The sequence below is a fragment of the Micropterus salmoides genome, unplaced genomic scaffold (genome assembly GCF_014851395.1).
Source record: "Micropterus salmoides isolate LMB-PRFRI ecotype aquatic unplaced genomic scaffold, ASM1485139v1 Ms_hic_scaffold_21, whole genome shotgun sequence".
Taxonomy (NCBI): Eukaryota; Metazoa; Chordata; class Actinopteri; order Centrarchiformes; family Centrarchidae; genus Micropterus; species Micropterus salmoides.
The window spans coordinates 17,637,379-17,649,772 of NW_024041262.1; the positions used below are offsets into that span (position 1 = coordinate 17,637,379).

The 12,394-nt window shown below is 40.0% G+C and overlaps 2 protein-coding genes across 4 annotated transcripts in view; one reads left to right on the top strand and one right to left on the bottom strand.

Annotated features, from left to right (window-relative positions):
* oat (ornithine aminotransferase) overlaps positions 1–10,999 on the bottom strand; it is an 11,657-nt gene extending 658 nt beyond the window's left edge. The window contains exons 1-10 of the mRNA XM_038735178.1: positions 10,844–10,999; positions 7,281–7,512; positions 6,973–7,197; positions 6,787–6,882; positions 6,205–6,332; positions 5,361–5,483; positions 2,344–2,472; positions 2,072–2,185; positions 1,687–1,831; positions 1–490 (exon numbers count right to left, since the gene is read on the bottom strand). The exon at positions 1–490 is cut by the window's left edge and continues 658 nt beyond it. Coding sequence (XP_038591106.1) covers positions 330–490; positions 1,687–1,831; positions 2,072–2,185; positions 2,344–2,472; positions 5,361–5,483; positions 6,205–6,332; positions 6,787–6,882; positions 6,973–7,197; positions 7,281–7,494 — 1,335 coding nt within the window. The 5' untranslated portion in view covers positions 7,495–7,512; positions 10,844–10,999 and the 3' untranslated portion in view covers positions 1–329. The remainder of the gene's footprint in view (positions 491–1,686; positions 1,832–2,071; positions 2,186–2,343; positions 2,473–5,360; positions 5,484–6,204; positions 6,333–6,786; positions 6,883–6,972; positions 7,198–7,280; positions 7,513–10,843) is intronic.
* Positions 11,000–11,205: 206 nt separating this feature from the next.
* Positions 11,206–12,394, top strand: part of LOC119915585 (phospholysine phosphohistidine inorganic pyrophosphate phosphatase) — a 33,430-nt gene continuing 32,241 nt past the window's right edge. For 2 of the 3 annotated variants that reach the window (XM_038735179.1, XM_038735181.1), the window contains exons 1-2: positions 11,637–11,977; positions 12,190–12,377. In XM_038735179.1, coding sequence (XP_038591107.1) covers positions 11,847–11,977; positions 12,190–12,377 — 319 coding nt within the window. In that variant the 5' untranslated portion in view covers positions 11,637–11,846. Of the gene's footprint in view, positions 11,595–11,636; positions 11,978–12,189; positions 12,378–12,394 lie in introns of those variants that run through there. The other variant, XM_038735180.1, reaches the window with a different exon arrangement.

Sequence of the window (12,394 nt, forward strand, 5' to 3'; positions counted from 1 at the left end):
TTTTGAAAAATTAATATAAAAGGTTTCCTTCAAGACAGCACATAGATTTTTTACATCCGTCATTAACAGCAGAAATGTGGATAAATCATTTACAAATGTATCTATTTAGATTAAATTAAAAAGTAAACTACTGATGTTGCAGTCTTTCCTAGGGCATCATAACAGAACTGTTTCCTTTACAGCAGTTTTTCTGCTATATCAGTTCAGCTGTAAACAACTAATAAATGTTTAGAGCAACATTTTGACAGGCCATACAGAAGCTCCAGCAAATACGAATTATCCCTTTGAAGGTTGTCTGTGTTATTGTTGAATAGTTGAGCGGTTGTAGTTTAGAAGGACATTATGGTCCTCTGGATGATATCAACACATTCATGCAGCTCGTCCTCTTTGATGATGAGGGGAGGGGCCAGGCGGATGATGTCACCATGGGTGGGCTTGGCCAGCAAACCATTGTCACGTAGGCGTAAACACACCTTCCAGGCATCATGGTCTGGGGGGGATTGTTTGAATAAAAGGTCAGATTAATTGACTGCAAGGTTCAAATAAAGTTTTACACTTTACTAGCCTTGACAAAGAACCATGTCCTACATGTAGAAAAGGCGTGAAGCTGCGTAAAAAAAAAAGGTAAAGTATGGAAGATTTTACTGGACTTTAATATTTGTAACCCACAGAAAACAATCCACAAATGTGTACTATGATGCGCAAATATTTCACTATCTACAAAGTGTTATTTACACATTTGTGGATGTATTTTTATAAACAAAACAGTTCTTTGTATGTGAAATTAAAATATGTATGTACAGAGTAACTTCTACATATTTACAAATTGTACTGTATTTGTGGATATAATGTTACACAACACAAATGTAAAAATACATGTTTTGGGTAGTGAGATATTTGTGTGTGTGTGTGTATATATACATACACACACACACACACACACACACACACACACACACACACACACACACACACACATTATATATATATAAATATACACATACATATACATACATACATACACACACACATATACACACACTTTTTTTTTTCTTTAACACAGATCTCCGCAGTATACATTGGACAAAATTCCACAAATGTGTAAAAAGGAAGTTACAAATGTAACATGACCCACAAATTGACAGAAAGCAATCTGAAAATGTGCAAAAACTGTTTTGTGTGTAGAAGTAACTCTGTATTTTTGTGGATAAGATTTTACACATCACAAATGTAAAAATACATATTTGTAGATAGTGAAATATTTGTGCATCATAGTACACATTTGTGGATTGTTTTCTGTGGGTTACAAATTTTAAAGTCCAATAAAATCTTCCATAGGAAAGTCCCCTCCAAAATACAGTTCTTCATATTTTATAACACTGGTATTTCGTAAAATTATTAGGTTGTAATTAAATTGTTAAGCACAATTCCTGTATTTCCAGGAATTGTTGGGATCTTGAGTAAGGAGAGACCTTGGAAAATTACAATAATTTTGGATCACATTTAAAAAGGGGTACTGCTGTCAGTGAAAACAGCCCAAGTGCGTAACACAAAATACCTGAACAACACTTGCCCACGAGCTGCATTCACTGATTAACATGTTAGCTTGGATTTATTTTGTACCCTGTTAGCTGACATTTTTACCTTAGTTACCAAATACTGATCACAAACAGTTCAGTACTGCACCTTTGGTCTCTTTGATGACGACTGCGTTAAGGAGGCCTTTCCCTCTGACTGTGGTCACAATGTCTTTGGGCAGTTTTCTCAGCTCGGCCCGCAGCAGCTTTCCCATCCTTTGAGCATTCTCTGCCAGCTTCTCCTCCTCCATCACCTGCAAATAAGAACAAGAGTAAAAAATTTAAAAAAACAACTTAAGACATTGTTGATCAAAGTGACATGCATATTTTTCTTCTGATGTTAAACTGTCCTTGAAGGTAACTGTAGCATGCTTAAAATTATTTTGTTATGATACATTTCACAGTGTTGTAGAGTATCTATTTAAAACAAAAGGTAAAAACAAGAACAAGTAATAAGAACAGACTAGGAAAAGATTTTGCAGTTTAACACTGACCTGAAGAGCAGCAATAGCAACCTGACAGGCCACAGGGTTTCCTCCATATGTGGACCCATGTTCCCCAGGCTTGATGGTCAGCATAACCTCATCATCACACAGCACAGCAGATACCTGAGGCACACCAACACAGATCAGTTAAAGCACAGATAAAAGATAGATACTCCTGTCCAACAAAACTGGTCTCCCCAAAGTCCATGAAGTTTGACTCTTGCACAGCAAATCTATATTGTGATATCAAGTGTGATTGATCAACAACAAAGAAAGCTTACAGGGTAAACTCCTCCAGAAAGAGCTTTGCCCAGAATCAGCACATCTGGACGGACTTCTTCATGGTCCACAGCCAGACGCCGGCCAGTCCTTGCCAAGCCGGTCTGCACTTCATCAGCAATCCATAACACCTGGATGAAACACAGACGACCTTACTGGTAATCTCAAAGCAAACATGTTATTTTACGACGGTAATCACCACAGCCCTAGGTGTTTTTCTGGCCACAGTGTGTTTTTTCAGGAATTCTCAGTATCTTATAGAAGGATAGACCTTCCAACAGGGAAATATGTGCATGGTATTTAAAATAAAATAAAAAAAACACAACAAAAAACATATCAAATGAATGTTTGAAAAAGGGTAGATAAGAAATCATATTTAATGACCATAAGCCTCAACTGCTGCAAAAATGACGTCAAAACCATGTGACACCCCGTCGCACATGAGAGATGTAACCGTATTGCTTAGATAAACTCTCTGCAATCAAAAAAAAAACAATAACTATCAGAGCAATCAGAGACTTGGTGTTGCTTTGGTGTTTGACAGGTGAACCTTGTAGGTGGGCTGATTAAACATTGACGATCCAAGTCAGACAAACACACTGAGCCATGAAACTTTTTGTTGGCGCATTTATACAGCTACCAGAATTACGGTGTTTCTGCAGTTGTTCTACATCATTAAACCACGGTTATGCTGTGCGATCATGCGCATTAGATGCTGCTGCCAACAGGAAGTTGCCCTGTAGTAGTATTTTATTGGTCCAAAACTGGCTTCACTGCTCTCCATTCAAATCAGCAGGGTGGCTTCGTCCAGTAATATACTGTCTATGTTCGAGGTATGTTTTCTCCCGTTTGGTGGGCGTGCCTCAGATGTTACCCAATCAGCTGCGATAAGTTTGTAAACACAACGGTGTTAAAAAAGCAGGAAAATGCACTAAGCTTGAGTACACAGTAGGGTGTTCAGGGAACCACTGTTTCCGTTGAAACGTCTGGCTACGTTGTCTATGCTGAACTCAGCCCTGTTATCCGTAGTTGAAGCACAAGAAAGGACAAATTAACAACACGTCAACAATGTAGGGCAGCTAAACGCTCCGCTGCTGACAACACTTCAGTTTGAGTTGATGCTAGACAAAACACAGCTGCTGCCTTTGTCTGTTCCGCACAGTTTCGTTTGTTGTAAAATGTACACGCTGTGTGTCAGCTCTGATTGGTGAGTAGAACAGTAACAGGAGGTGCATGGTGCTTGTGGTTGGCGAGGTCTGTCACACAAGGATGACAACAGAATACATTTTTAACTGCATGACTGTTTAAAACAGGTCAGATGTATAACTAAACATTAAAGCTAGGGAATCCGTCTTCAAGATTAGCTAATCGCATTCTTTCAAATCGCATTTTCGATTTGAAAACAATTAATCAAATACAATGTGCACATGTACTCCAGGCAGCATGATAAAAACTACAAAATGTTGTCTTTTGATTGCTGTTCTGTACATCCAGATAGCAGGAAGTAGCTTGATGATTTTCTAACTTTAATAGTGTTACCACAACACACTTTGGTGTCAAGAGATGGAAGTTTTGATGGCAGTGTAGTCCCACTTCACTCCCCACCCCTCTATGCAAGCACCTAAAAAATAAAAAAAAATAAAAAGGCACTAGGGATCGACCGATGTTTTTTCCCGGTTATTAGTAACCAATTGGACTGACGACCGATTTTTGGAACAGATATAGCAGTGTCAGCAGTGACGGTGCGGAATCATGACCGTCACTACTAAAATTTCCCATGATCATTAAACTATGCGCTTACAAATGTTTTGCACACTGTGCAAGTACGGCAACACTCGCATGCTTGGCTAGCTTCCTCTCATCGTTGTATACAAAACATCTACATGACAGATGCTGTTATAAGAACAGTTTGTAAGAAATTGGGAGGTGCGTACGTAATTTTTGTTTTCCGAGCAACAGAAAGTTCAAGTTTATTTATACAGCACATTTAAAAACAACACTAGTTGACCAAAGTGCTTTCCACAATAGACAACAAATATACATGACAACTACAGTAGTAAATAAAATAAATGTTACTACTCAATTCAGTTTGAAGGCCAATGAATAAAGATACGTCTTCAGCAAGGATTTGAAAGTGTCAGTAGTCGGGGCATTTCTTATTTCAACAGCTTAAGTGTTCCAAAGATTAGGAGCAGCTACTGAGAAGGCTCGGTCACCTTTAGTTTTTAGCCTGGATCTGGGGACATCGAGGAGCATCTGATTGGATGACCAGAGTGTGTATATGTAAAAGCTCTGATAAATAAGAAGGTAAATGCTCCGTATTTGTATAGCTTATTGTACTGATGCAGTATCAGCCTTTTACAAGTACTACTACTGCTGGTTTTGCTGCACTTACATACACTAATGAGTGTAGTTATTGTTAACTTGTGTAATCTACACTAATCTTCGCTCGGCGTGTGTGCATACGTGGAGCTCTGCTGAGACAGGAGGGGAGGGGCTGCAGCATGGTGGCTCGCTCGTTCTATTGGCTACTTCCGCACAATAGTCAGTGTTGATAGGCTATTACTCGTAAGTTGTAACCAATCAACTAGTACTGTCGGGGGGACATTAAGTCATCAGTCTGTGGGCTCCAGCAGAAAGAGGCAGCAGCATCAGAGCCAAAGGAGCGCACTTTTAAATTAATTATTTATATCGGCTATTTGTTTTTAAAATGGCCGATACAGATTATTCGACCAGACCGATTATTGGTCGACCCCTAACTGACACACTTTGTTGTGTTCAGCCTTTAGCACCAAACCTAATGCCTCCTGGCTATTTGATGTCAACATTCATAATCAGTGAACTGATTGATGAGAGGAAATTAGGCCAAATTTACTTTAGTCATTGTTACAAACAAACCAGACAGGCGATCAGTTTGGAAATGTGTTTTCACACAGTCAAAACATTCACTCCTAAGCTAAGGGAATCACCAATGACATTTATTTTGTTCTTGTCAGTGTGTTTTCTTTTTGAGACTCACATTGTATTTTGTGCAAAGTTCTCTGACTTTGGTCAGGTAGCCCTGGTCCGGCACCACCACCCCGGCTTCCCCCTGGATGGGCTCTACCATGAAAGCTGCAACATTTGGGTCTTGAAGGGCTTTCTGGATAAAAGAAGAAAAAAAGACTAGTTAGATATTTTTATCTGTGTCCAAGATAACCTTGTCAATAAATACATGCTGCTTCAGTCAATCATTATGTTCTTTTATTTACATGAAAAGCAGGATTTGTACATCCATCTTCAGTAAGCCATTCAGTCTTTATAGATAACAAAGCTGTCAAGTCAGCTAGTTTTGGAGGTTCTTATGATCAAAATCAATGATCTATCTCCAGCGATACTGGGTAAAGTGCAAATCTTCACCTTCTTTGGAAAAAAAATTTCCAAAGCAGTAGCCTCCATAACAGCTCATGTATTTTTTGTTTGTCCTCCAGGCTGGCATCAGAGTTTGCATGTTGGATCCTGCCACCAGCACATTAACACTGAATGCAAGTATCATGAAACTTTTGCTGCCTCTGACATCAGTGTTTCTCTCCAACTTGACTAACAAAGTTAATCAATGAGGTAAAAACGTGTGCCTGCATGCAAGTATGTTGTTAGAAGAGTCCAAACTCTGGTGCGCTGTGACTGAAACATAAGCTTCCCCCTATAATTTTGCCATTTTTTAAGCCAATTTGAGGGCTGGGCCAAAGGTGAAGAAACTTTTCCACACATTAGCTGCTTGTGACAGTATGAAAGTCATTCCACCTCTCTCACCGACTGAAGCAAATTTAAACAAACATGGTAGATATTGTACTGTATGTCTTGAAGAAAGTCAAAACCCGTACCTCCAGTGCAGGAATGTCATTATATGGGACGACCTCAAAGCCGGGCATAAAGGGACCAAAACCTTCATAACTACTGGGGTCAGAGGAGCTGGAGATGGCTGCCATGGTGCGGCCCCAGAAGTTTCCCTCTAAACAACAAGAGTGAATGAGTATTTATCATATTGTTCATAGATTACAACATGATATAGGAAATATGGAACCTGTGGTCACCTTATCCTATATCTATCAAGAGGATTGGTAAGCATGCTAATGCTAAGTTTGGTAACTTCAGTCTATTGTTGTAATATTTAAACTGTAAAGAATAATTTTTAATCACGAGTTGTAGTTTTTTTAGTTTTATATTTGTAAAATCTGAACACAAAATGTAAATGTCATGAGTTAAATACATTAAGCATCAAACATTAGCGCTCAGGCTAACTGTAAACAAAAAACGTCATTGAAATGTATTGAGGAAATGTATGAGGAAGAACTACATTCTGACATCTTGAGACAAATGGATGCAATAAAAGTTTGTTTTTTTTTACTTAATACGACACTAAACTGTGATGTAGTGTGTTATGACAAAGCATTACTTTTACTTACCAGCAAAAATGATTTTGGCCTGGTTTTTGGGAACCCCCTTTACATTGTAAGCCCACTTGCGGGCAAGCTTGCAGGCAGTCTCACCACCTTCGACACCTAATTTGTTACAACAAAAATGAATAAAATGCCCAAAATGTACTCATCATAACCTCTGAACAATTAGCTTTGGGTGTTTCCCATAATTACCTGTATTCATGGGTAAGACTTTGTCATAGCCAAACATATGGGTGATGTACTCCTCATAGGTTCCCAGCACATCATTGAAGAATGCTCTGGAAGTCAGGGTGAGTTTGGAGGCCTGGGCATTGAGCGCAGCTATGATCTTTGGGTGGCAGTGACCCTGGTTTACTGCACTGTAAGCACTCAGGAAGTCATAATACCGGCTGCCCTCCACATCCCACACATAGATGCCTGAAGTAAAGAAAACCAAGTTCTTGCAAAGTGTCTGATGATTGATAAGAGATTTTTAACATTTTGAGAAAAAATGAACTCACCCTGCCCCCTCTCCAAGGCCACAGGGAGGGGATGGTAGTTGTGCGCTCCATACTTGTCCTCGCGGGTGTAGATTTCCTCTGAGGTGAGTGGACGTTCAACCCTCAGTTTGGAGGCCGCGGTGGAGGCCGGACGCGTACCAGAGTGGATCGCTCGATGGAGAAGAGGGGCAGCACGGCTCAGGCTGCAGCTGGCCTGGACAATAATTCCTTTCATGGTGCTTTACTACTATGTCTAAAAGGTAGAGATAATTTAATTCAGTTGGTATCAGTGCCAAATGTAAAATAACATATTCAATAAATCTCTCAGTATAACCCTGAAACATTTAACTTTAAGACTAGATTAAAAACAGCGCTGCATTTGCTGGGTTCAGCTTTTCAAATATGAGAATTGGTTGCTTTTTTTTGAAACATGATTGGCATATTAAGCAAAAATGAAGGTTAGCTACATCTCTGGTAGTTTCACAGCTCTCCTGTGAGCTGAACACACTTCCAGCAAAAGGCTGAAGCAGTGGTTGTCCTTTGTAGTTTCCACTTTAAGAATTAATACAATAACTGGGTTCACAAGAGTTTAGACTGCCTGTCAAATACACAAACATACATGCCACAACAAGTACACCAAGTAGTAACACCAACACCCAAACTGACAGATGTTCTAAGCAGACAATACTGTAGCTCAGTGGCCTGTACTACGAAGCGGGGTAACTGGCTTATCCAGGTAACTTCAGGAGTAACTTCGTGACGCCGGGTGTAACTTCCCGGTTAACCCGTACTGCGAAAGGTGGATAGGTGTTACCCGGGGTCTGTTGCCAAGGCAATTTACACCGCATCTCTAAACTGCTCCGAGCAGGTTTTGTTCGTGGTTAACTCAAGGTTATCCTGTATATGCGGACTACACACCACATCTGTACTCAGTGTTAATGATGAGAAGTAGGATATTAATAGGCTACCCACTGCTTCATAAAATATGTTTATTAAATATTTCATCCTGATTTGCTCCACTGCGGTTGCAATGAAGTTCTGAACACAACAGCATTACATTCAGAGAGCGAGGCATGCAGCCTCAGTGATTATAAAGAGGAATCTTAATTAATTAACGGGATCGTTTCGTAGATGGAGCCCATCTATGGTCTATAATTGAATTCTCCTGTTTGTTTTCACATATTTAGATAGACTATTTTACCTGTCCCAAAAATATGGAGCTAGAGTTAATAATCCGAGAAAAAAAATCCTAGATGAAAGTGTGAAATTTACAAGAAGAAGAAGAAGTTTTCTTCTGAATACGCCCAATCCAAGGCAAAGTCTCTAAGGTGCATGATAATGATTGTGGGCTAAATTCAGTAGTATTTCCTCACTGCTAAATCCGATTGCAAAGTTTAATATAACTTTCCAGTGCACGCATAGCCTACTACACGGCAGGCTTTGTCGTCTGCCACGATATTAGATCAGCCGTTAACTTGTCTTTACGTTCATAATTTCCTGACACTATAGCAACGTGCATTCCTCTGGAGAAATACGGAGCATGCACCGTTTGGAAAAAAACTCTGCCTGCACGGCCACACACACCCCTTTTATGTGAACGCGCACCACGTCTGATTAAGTTAACACCAGGTTAACACGGACTCAACTAACCAACATCTTATCCAACTTCGTAGTACTTGAGTTTGCCTGATAACCCCGAGTTAACTCTGAGTAGGTTGAACTCCCTTCGTGGTAGAGGCTACAGGTCACTAGTCACTCATTTAAAAAAAACAAAAACAGTCTTTAACACAATCAATTGATCAATAAAAGCCAAAGTGAGTGATTCACCTAAAAACAGGACCAAAAAAAAAAAAAAAAACAACTATTATTAAATAAAACCTTAAAAATTAACAAATGAAAAATACATACAATATGAAACCTTATAAATAACGTTTAAATATCTCAGGGAACAGGCAAGTATAACACGTCATTCAAAAGTTCCCCAGCTGTGTGCACAAAAATACCTCTTCATGCTTCTGTAGAGCACCTTGGTATCTGTAATCGGTCACCCAACATACTTTTTGGACTACTTAAAACACAGAGCAGAGGAGGAGCTTCCAACTTGAGTATGGTTTTAACTCTTTCCGGTTCTTTGCTCCAGAACCGATTAAAGAGGTCAAAGAAATTACAGAACCAGCCTTTTTAATAAATTTGTTAATCCCGTTCCTATTATTTGCAGCGACGCTCTTACTTCAAAATACAACAGTATAAAACAAAGAAATGCCCCCCTTAAAAAACCTAACCGTAGCTACAGTGGTTGAGCCTGATAAGCTAATAACACTGCTATGTCAGATTCCACAGAGCACATAGGCTTTACTGGTCTGCTGAACAATGCTTCTCTTTCACACTCAACACAATAGAGGTAAATGTCTTTGATGGGTGTGGGTTAACAAAAGCTAATCCCACAGCAGCATGGCAACTCAACTGTGATGTTCCAGACTTTTCTATTTGGTCGCAATTAAAGCAGGCTTGTTTTAAATGTCCCTTCATTTTTTCAAGCACTGTACCATTCACTACTTTTCTTCTTCTTCTTCATTTATAGAATTCCCTACTACTTTCTAAACGTTTAAAATATTTATGACAGACGAGGTGGCCCTCTTTGTGTCTTAGTGGCACTGAACGGTTTTGATATGACACCATATTTCACCTTGTGCTATTCACATTTAGGTTAGGGAAGATGTCCTGGGATGTCTGACTAAGCCAAAGAATACTGTGACTGTTGCTGCTCAACTGTTGCGGGAGTTTGAATAACCTACTTAGTAAGGCATTTTAGTTTCCATGAAATTAACTACTACTTACTGAATACATATTGAGTTATTAACAAACAAACACACAAACACACACACACACAGAAGGGAATGTGAATATGAGATATCCAGCAAGACTTGGCTCGGGATAATCTGTAACCTTGTGCTGTGAATAAATACACAAAGCAAACAGACACCGTCTGGACTGGACTACAGCAAGGACAGCGGACCCGTGAGGATTCGTGGCACTCAGTTCCCATTAGCTATCATCTCTCTCTTCTCTTGAGAGATGATAGGTCGCTGGGGAGCTGCCTCCTTAACACACCCACCAACATTACAACCTGGTGGGAGCTAAATAAAGACTGACAGTATGTTCCTATCTGATGATAGTCTCTGCGAACTAAGCAGTTCTGCCAAACCAGTTTGAATTAACAGTTATATAACGCGGTATCGAGGAACCTTTTATACAGTCTATGCGTGAAACATAACGCGCAGCTCGTCCTACTTTCAAGCTCTAAGGTAAAACGGTGTCACTAACAGTTTATATGACACTTGCCGACCAGTCGACATAAATAAATACATGTTTCTTCTACACTGTCTATGGGTTCTTCTTGCCCAAGGAGTGTAAACGCTTTTAAGATCAATGCTAACCAGACATAGGTCCTATAACAGTTAGTTAGACCCTAGCTAGCTAATATTAGCACATTCCTGCAGTTAGTTTTTTACAGCCATCACTAAATTATCAAGCAAGCTTTTTATAAGAGGAGAGAGGAGACATAAAAGGTAGTCAAACAGTACCAGAAAGAATGAAGCGACGTTGAAAACCCTCTTAAACGCGAATGATGTTTCTCCTGACCGATGGTTGAAGCGAAAGGCTTATGTGAGAGTCTGGCGTTATTTTCCCCCCACCCGTTTGGCGTCATGTCCCGCTTTACTGTGCTGAGATTGGCTAGTATGTTACTCGTCACTTTGACGCGTCCTTGTGATTGGATACTCGCTGTTTGATGCTGGATGAGATACTAGGTGCTCCCACACTTGAGACTTTGGGTCTTTATTACGAAATAGGACAAATCGAATCGGTTAATTTATCTAACCCTTTATATTTTATAGAGAGCAACACATGGTTTAAGAATGCATGATTTGCCGAGAAGCAAATGTTACAAGAACAACCGGTTACATTAGGTAACGTTAGAGTTACATGTAGTTGCATCACCTCTCTATATAAGGATTTAAATATATATTTACATGTGTTTTATTGTATTATCGTTAAGGTCAGTGTCAATATACTAGTGTTGCTAGCGGCACCATGGATGTACAAATCATAGACTGTATAAATCATAGATTGTGAAACTAAAAAGGTTAGTGGAAAATTTAGTAGAGCCAGCATCCAATCACAAGGACGAGTCGAAGCAACGAGAGAAAAGCAATACCGTGACTGGCGCGTGGTGCCGATATCGTGCATGGCTGCGTCAGAGACCACGCCTCCATGCTGCAACTTTTTCCGGGGATTGCAACCCTCATTTTTGACAACATATACATGTTTGCAGCGGTAAGCCTAGAAGTCTTCCTGAAACCCATAGTCTATCAGCTATAAATAATCACTGTTATCACGAATTTATAATATTTAACACGTTATTGTTCTGTCATTTAATATTATTCTTGAACTAGATTATGTGTGGAAACGGTATTAAAACAACGGGAGCTCTTACTGTAAACAGTATAATTACATATCAATTCATTTAAACACAAGAGGGAAGCTGCCTGGCATCAAGCGCATGCGCTTTGAGGCTTCCATTTCGCCATGGCTGACAAGGGCTGGCCAGTCTGTGCGAAGAGTTTGAAAGGTGTCATACTGGACATGTGTGGCGTTTTATATGACAGTGGGGAGGGCGACGGGGTAGCCATTCCTGGTTCGATTGAAGCTGTGAAAAAGTGAGTGAATACGTTTTAGACGTTTGTTTGCTACTTGCATGTTTAGCGTATAGAGCGAAGTGCATGCACTCGGTTTGTGGGTCTGTGTACGTGCAGGATTAAAGCAATTACTGAATATATAAACAGTGTGAGAGCTTTCTACATGTAAGCGACAGTTTGTTGCCACATAGCACATGCTCCATCCTCACTTTGATCTTCTGACTCTTTCAAAGGCTCAAGGCATCTGACCTGCAGCTGCGCTTTTGCACCAATGAGACCCAGGCCACCAGAGAGACGTTTGTAGCCAAGCTCCAAAGACTGGGCTTTGACATCTCTGTGTCTGAGGTCTTCTCTCCTGCTCCTGCGGCCGTGGCTGTTCTTAAAGAGAGGGGTTTACGGCCTCATCTGCTGGTGTATGATGGTAATGCTTTAGATTGA